This window comes from Meleagris gallopavo, chromosome 17 (assembly GCF_000146605.3).
Source record: "Meleagris gallopavo isolate NT-WF06-2002-E0010 breed Aviagen turkey brand Nicholas breeding stock chromosome 17, Turkey_5.1, whole genome shotgun sequence".
Classification (NCBI taxonomy): Eukaryota; Metazoa; Chordata; class Aves; order Galliformes; family Phasianidae; genus Meleagris; species Meleagris gallopavo.
In genome coordinates this window covers 7321241-7328857 of record NC_015027.2, presented here as the reverse complement: position 1 = coordinate 7328857, position 7617 = coordinate 7321241, and the positions used below count along the sequence as shown (strand labels likewise).

At 38.0% G+C, this 7617-nt stretch overlaps 1 protein-coding gene across 1 annotated transcript; it reads left to right on the top strand.

Annotated features, from left to right (window-relative positions):
* Positions 1-5865: 5865 nt before the first annotated feature.
* YWHAH (tyrosine 3-monooxygenase/tryptophan 5-monooxygenase activation protein eta) lies at positions 5866-7365 on the top strand (the record flags this gene model as incomplete). The annotated part of the gene is made up of 1 exon (XM_031555988.1): positions 5866-7365. A coding segment is annotated over one exon (717 nt), but the record flags the coding sequence as incomplete, so codon positions are not given.
* Positions 7366-7617: the final 252 nt, after the last annotated feature.

Here is a 7617-nt window from a genome sequence, read left to right as displayed (position 1 = left end):
CCGCGGCAGGAGGAGCCCCTTCCTTTTCTAGAGGGTTCTGCCGTACAGGCTCCGAATAGGGGCCTCCCACGGGCGCGAGCGCTGCGATTCGAAGATGGAACTGTGATCGCATCCGGGTATAGAAGCTGCTCGCTGCACGCAGAATCTGTTTCCTAAGCTTTAATGTTGCCTTCTTGCCTCTTTTTGTAGGGCAACGTTCTCAGTGCGTTCCTTACACAGTTGAATACTGATATGTGTTTAACACTAAGCTACAGCTGCGATGAAGGTGAATTGTACTGACCTGTTTGTACTGGTACATAATAAAACTGGAGAATGACCAAACTTCATGTCTAGTGTCTCTTTTTAAAAAACAAAACATATCTGAATTCTGAAGCCCGTGTTAATGCTGGTAAATGTTTAGCAAAGACCATTACGGTCTTTGCTGTATTTAATTGCAACTGATTTACTCTTGTTGATCTCTTTTTTTTTTTTTGTGAGCACCAAAAGGCCCCAAGAGGACCCTGGTTTCTCTTAAATAATGCTGCATAAAGACATGAATGGACTTTGGTTTGAAAGAGCAGCTGCAAATCAAGTTCACATCATGGATAGATTCTTGCAAAAGGTCTCCTTCAGGGACTGTGTGATGTATGTTACATCTCTTAAATGAGGGCAGGAGTCAGACATTTATTTTATCTTTTTAATGTCTAACTTTTTATAGTGGCATAATAAACCCTAGCATCAGTCTAGTTCTAAAGCACAAATACTTCTGAGTATCTCAATATTAAATGCAGTTGATATAAGCTGTCTTTCAGTGATATTATTAGAATTCCTGATACCTACAGTGAAGTAGTAACAGCTTCATTCATTTGGAGAACACTTTTCATCACTAGTTCTGAAGGATGCAACCAAGAAATCACTAAAATCCACTGCTGCTCTGGAAGGCATCATTTCTAGCTGTAGCTGGTAGCTCTTTTTCCCCCAGCCATTGCTGATCTGCAGCATATATATGGCTCCCTGAACGTGTGAAGCAAAAAGAACATGGTTGCTGTGTCACGAGATATGTAAAGTAGAAGTAACTAGTATCAATGTCCTGTTGGCATCTTAAGCTGAACTACTGCTCAGTTTTCATTCATTGAGTTCTGGTATTCTGTAATGTCATTTTGCTTTGCAAGAAGTTGTATAATTATGAGCTTCTGTAACTTGGAGCTTGCTAACGCTGTAGATGAGTTTCCTTAGCATGTATGAAATGTTACAAGTACCGAAATATAAAAAATTAGGCTGAATTTAAAGGGCAACAGTTGCCTCCTATTAGGCTGTTCATGTAATCTTTCTTCTTAAGGTTCGAGTTGATTTTATAGGTGTGAGCTGAAGCACATTGTGCACTCAGATGTTAGACTTCCTTCAGCAGGAAGCCAGTGTTGTAAATCGGATATCTAGTCTCAATGCAGGATATTTTTATTTGAAAAGATTCTTAAAAATATTTGCATAACGTATTTGATTCTTTTTTAATGGTGCTGTGTGAAAATGCCGTATTTCCAGTGTAATGGAAATGCAAATGGTTAATTTCAGCTCCAGGTATTTATCAGCGTGTTTCTGCAGCACACAATATTGTCAGCAGCCTGGCAGTTGCTCTTAAAGCATAACGTGATAAAGATTATTGTAGCAAAAGCATATTTGTACAATATTTGGGACTTCAGTGAAGAAAAAACATGACGAGATTCTTATCAGCTGTTGATATAAAACTGGAGAAACACTCATTGTTCAGTCCTGTCTGTTCAGTCTTCTATAGAAAAGCCAGATGATACAGCTGTTGTAGCTTAAATAAGGAACCTGCTGTTAAAGAATACAATTTTTGTTTGTTCTTAGAATTTTGCTATTTCTGCTTGTATCTGTACTTACAATAGAAGTATACTTCTATTAGTAGCTATTTATCTATGTAATTAAGTTGCTGTTACAAATCAATGGGTTTAGTCAATATTATTTTCATAGAAAGTACATGCATATGTAAAAGTGCCTCTACCAAATTACATCCTTGCAAGGACAGTGGCAATCTCACTGCATTAAGTGCCACTTTAAGGTTCCAACTGTTTGAAGTAATCCTAACGGTAGGTAAAAACTGGCTTCCAAACACACTGGGGAAAAATGTGCTGTTATTGTAAGAGTGTTAAAAGTGCTCATTTGTTGGAATAAATATTGTTCCAACAAATTATTGAGCAGATTGGGAACATGAATGCTTTTGGTATTACACTTCCAGAAATTGACTTTAAATGTTGATTATAAATACTAAATAGCTGAATAGTTTTGCTTTGTAAACTGAGTCAGTCAGTGTTAATTCCAGTATATAGCAGTATGTAGTAGTTTTTTAATCTGTATTGCTTTTCTCGTACAGGTACCTAGCAGATACTGAAAATTGAGATGAATCTCAGTTATGTGAGATGTGTAATTTTGAAATGAGGGATGTGAAAGACATTTACTTCACTCTGAGAATGTTGAGTGTTGGTATAATCTAGAGCTTTAATGTGAGCAATATCCTTCCCTGCTGTGAGATGATTTCCACTGTGGTTTTATACCGTAAATGTATGTGTAACAAAAAAAACGAACCTGAAGCCACCCGATGCAAGGGGCTGCTCTGGCTTAAATGAATTCGTCTGGTTTGTTCAGAAATAATGAACAGTATTCATTATGGACCTTCTCAGGATAGTTGTAATGATGAAATGTGGTTTTCCTGCTCAGGTACAGTCTTTTGCTGCAGCAGCTCATTAAGGACTTACCGAGCTCTGACAACTGTGTGCAGTCACACACGTGCAGTTTACCTGGATCAGACTGATGCCATTAGGTAACCTGACAGTGCATTCATCTGCTATCAATTACAGAACCATTGCTTTCGTGAGTTTTCAATGTACAATTAACTTGGCTTGATGGGGCCCATGTAGGATCACACTAATGGAAGTCAGTTCTGCTCTAGGAAGCCCAGTGTTGTGGCCAGGATTCCTTTTATGTACTTCCATTTCTTTCTCACTTAACTATGAGAGCACTTGGACAAAGAGCTGAGGAGGAGATACCTCTAAGTACTATAGAACCAAAATTTAGAGGTTTTTTTTAACACTTGTGAACTGCTAGTAGATCATAGCCTGTATATTCAACTGGCATTATCTTGCAGTCCTTAGCAAGATGTTGCAGACTTTGGTGTCAGAAGTATGTTTGCATAAGAAAAGTAGAGTTACACATCAGGAAGTTAACACTACTTTGAAGTCATACTACAGACTTTTTTCTCTTAAGTGCTCTTGTTTTTCCTGATAGCCACTATAAAAAACACTAGATCAAAAAAGTAGAAGTGCATTTCTTAAGCAATCATCAACTCCTGATAACACTTTAGGTGGAATGGAAAACAAGGAACATTTCCTTTAGCATTTCAAGTTTTCTTTACTACATCATCCCAACACGAAGAGAAACATGTCTGTTTTTATGTAATTTGCTGATGTATCTGAAATAGATAAAGCTGGTGATAAGCATTGATTTCCTTTCATTCTAGCTTCTGGTAATATAGCTGTTTGTGTTAGGGCTGTAGGTGTGATTTTTACGTATGTCTGCACAAAGGGTCAGCATTCTTTTAGCTAGGATGGAGGCTAGTTTGCATTTGTCCTCCAGAAATCACCTTTGAGATGAGATGGAAAGGGTTCAGCATTAATGAAATAAAAATGGAGAGGTGGGGTGAAAATGACACTGACATCCTGAAGGTTGTTGAAAGATGACACTGGAAAGACGAGTTCCACTGCAAGCATTGGAAACTTCTGCCATGGAAAGAATCACCAGTGGGAAACAACTCTTGTTATGCTGAGTTCCTGCACTCCTGCTAGGTGCTGCTCACATGAAAAATAATTGTCAGTTTTTACCTTAAGTTAACAGCATCTGCCAAGGGGTATGAGTACGCTTCTGAGTGTAATGGTACTGACACTTCAATTGTACTCTATCTGAAAAGTATTTCACTTTAATTTCAATTATGGAGAAGGAAAGAAAGGTGGAAAGGCATTTGAGGGGTCAGTCTTTTGCAAGTGCTGTATCCTGTGCACGTCCAGTTTATGAATCAGCGTTTTCAGGGTGGATGTTGTGATGCATTTTCTGCAATTGAAAATGAGTAACGTCTGAAGAGAGAAAACAGGCTAGGAAAAAATCTAGAATACTCTTTCAAGGCTAATGATACTGCTGTAGGATTATACTTTGTCTTGTGACAAATAGGATGAAATTTTGAAAATAGTTTCCATCTCCATACGTAAATACACCAGCTGTAGCATAGTAAACATGTAGGTTTACATCTTGTTTTTTTGATGGTTCTTATGGCATTTGTTAGATGCTGCAGAGTACTATTTAGATGTCCACCACTGGAATGACCAAGTAATTATTAACCTCTGGTGATTTTGATTTTTTTAATACTATTTTTGTAAAAGCAAACACTATCGTAACAGACTGGGGCAATAGAAAGGCCTTAGCTAAGCTTCACATCTGAGGGAATTGATGTCTTTACTAGAGATGATGATGGAGGTGGGTCTGAGTAGAGATTGTGTCTGGGAAAATGGGGTGTGGAAGCTGTGAAGAAGCTTGTGACAATTACATTGAGTTGATTCCTGTGCATTTACCATCTGTAGGTTGTCTGTCATTGTATCAGGGTGGGCACAGCAGTGTCTTTTGGGAGTTCAGCTCCCAGAGCTGTAGGGAAAAGGCATTTTGGAGGTAATTCAATTTGAAGTAATCTCCCTTTCTGAGAAAGTTAATTTTTATAATTATTTTTCAGGCTTGGCAGGATCCATGCTTACTGGAGAGTTACACTGCTTACACCAGTGGTCTCAAAGGAGTGTAAATATTTGCGACAGTTACTTGTAGCTTGCAAATTTGGCTGCAGACACTGCGTGTCATGGAAATACGCACTTTTTTGGGAAGTAGTTAATTTTAGCAGTGCATAAGCAATGATAGTTTTATCTTCAATTGGAAGTGCATATCCTTACAATTCTAGTGACTTCCAATGCAACTAATCAAGTATGTGTAAAGTAGTGGAGCTGTGATTTTCAATTTAATTCCTATTAACTTAATTTCACATTTGTAAACTTGCAAAATTTGAACAAATTCGAGTGACTATAAGTCTGAAAGGCCTTTTTTCTAATCAGCGCAAAGTGAAGTAGGGCTAGATGTAGTCTTGGATGTTCTACCCTTCCCTTACTGCACCTTTAGTAGTAAGAACTTAGGTTTTTTTCCTAAAAACAAAAAAAAACAACAAACACACAAAGAAAACAACCCCAATTGTTCCACCTATGCAATTTCTTCTATATCCTATCCTTCGAACTTGCCTGCAGCCACCAGTCAACAGAAATCAGGCTAACTTGTGTATTGCTCTGTGTAATTGCTCACTCAGTGAATGAAAGACAGTATGAAGCACTAATTCCATCTGTACTATGCAGAGCATAATCCTAATGGCTGCAGCGCTTCCATCTCTGCTGTTGAACGAAAAAAAGCAGCAAAGGAAAGAAATACAAGAGCTGCAGCAGTTTCCAGTGTCTGTGCTGTGTTCCAGATTCATAAAACTGATACTCTAGGTACCTTTAAATTCATTGTTAAGTTTGTAGTCTGCATAATTATAGCTAAGACTTGTAGGAGTTAAATCCTCCGAATGCTTCTTTGTTACACCAGTCTGACTCACTTTTTTGGTGAATCTGCTTTGTAATGGGTTTTAAATACCAGTTCTATTACAGCAGAACTGGGGGGAGTTTCATTCTTTTGTGTCTCGACTGCAGAAACAGCTTTCAAGTTTAAATGTTACAAACTGTTTTCTGGCTAGAAGGAATTTTGAGATCCAGGAGGAATTTTGAATTTTGGATTTCATGATGGAGGTGCTGAAAGAAATTTGTTATTTCTGAAGATAAGCCCTTTGAATTTGATCTTTGTGTGTATTTTCAGGTAACTGAGCTGAATGAGCCTCTCTCAAATGAGGACAGAAACCTGCTGTCTGTAGCCTACAAGAACGTAGTTGGAGCTAGACGATCCTCCTGGCGTGTCATCAGCAGCATAGAGCAGAAGACTATGGCTGATGGGAATGAGAAGAAGCTGGAGAAGGTCAAAGCCTATAGGGAGAAGATAGAAAAGGAACTTGAGACAGTCTGCAATGATGTTTTGGCTCTCCTCGATAAGTACTTGATCAAGAACTGCAATGACTTCCAGTATGAGAGCAAGGTTTTTTATCTGAAAATGAAAGGAGATTATTACCGCTATTTGGCAGAAGTTGCTGCTGGAGAGAAGAAGAACAGTGTTGTGGAAGCCTCAGAAGCTGCCTATAAGGAGGCCTTTGAAATCAGCAAAGAGCACATGCAGCCTACTCACCCAATTAGGCTTGGGCTGGCACTCAATTTCTCCGTGTTCTACTATGAAATCCAGAATGCTCCTGAGCAAGCCTGCCTTTTAGCCAAACAAGCCTTTGATGATGCCATAGCAGAGCTGGACACACTAAATGAGGATTCCTACAAGGACTCCACTCTCATCATGCAGTTACTTCGAGATAACCTCACTCTGTGGACGAGTGACCAGCAAGATGAAGAAGCAGGAGAAGGCAATAATTAAAAAGCTTTCCTGTGATCTGTCTTTCATCCACTTCACAATCCCTGTCATCACCAATATTACCTTGCCACAGTCACACTAAATATCTAGTGCTAAGCATATCTGTATTGTACAGCTGTTCAGATTTGCTGTCCACTTTATCAAGAAGCAGTTTCAGATGAGCCTTCATGGGTGTTGATGGATTGATTGGTTTATTGGCCCTAGTTATCTTAGTTGCACTTCAACAGTGCAGAAAGATATATATATTAAATGAGGCATTTTTAGTTTGCCTGTTGATTAGAACAGATGGGAAAGAATAATGGAAAAAACGATTGAAGATGATTAGATTCCAGTTTAAATTTTTGCCATTTGAAATGAGCTGACTGTTCTGTTAAGCAGTACATTTTGTGCATGCAAAGTAAACTAGCCACCTCAATTTTTTTTCAGTCAATGCAAACAGTTAAGCTGATGTGAAATGACAACCCTGTTCATCAGTTTACAATAAACTGTTTGAAATGTGAAGTTTTGGTAGCAAATTTTTTTTTGCCTCTTAACTTATGTGCACAGTTTATTTTAATGCAGTGCATCTACCTAAGAGTTTTGATACTTGTAACCTTTTGCAGTTGTTTTGAAGAATCATGAATTTATTTTTTGTAAACTCTTTGGCTGTTTAGTTGTCTGTGTATTCTGACAACACTATGTCAATATTAGCCCATGTTAAGATGGATGACCGAGATGCCAGACTTCTAAATTAAATGTTTTGGAATTAAATAAAATAAAATGCTGCTTCGGGGAATATTATCTCTACATAAGCTGTCCTGTCTTTTGTTCAGAGCAAAGACTGAGTTACTTAATATATCACTGCTAAGTTAAAACATTTCATTAATGAGAAGATATCTCGTACACTAAAAACAAATATCAGTATGGTAAAAAGAAGAAAGAAGCCCACAGCAATCTAGAATGATACTTCTAACCTGAGGTAAAATGGAGTTTCTAAGGTATGTGTTAGTTTATTTACTTGGTAGAGCAGCTGTAAAGGAGTTCTGCTCAGAAACTAAA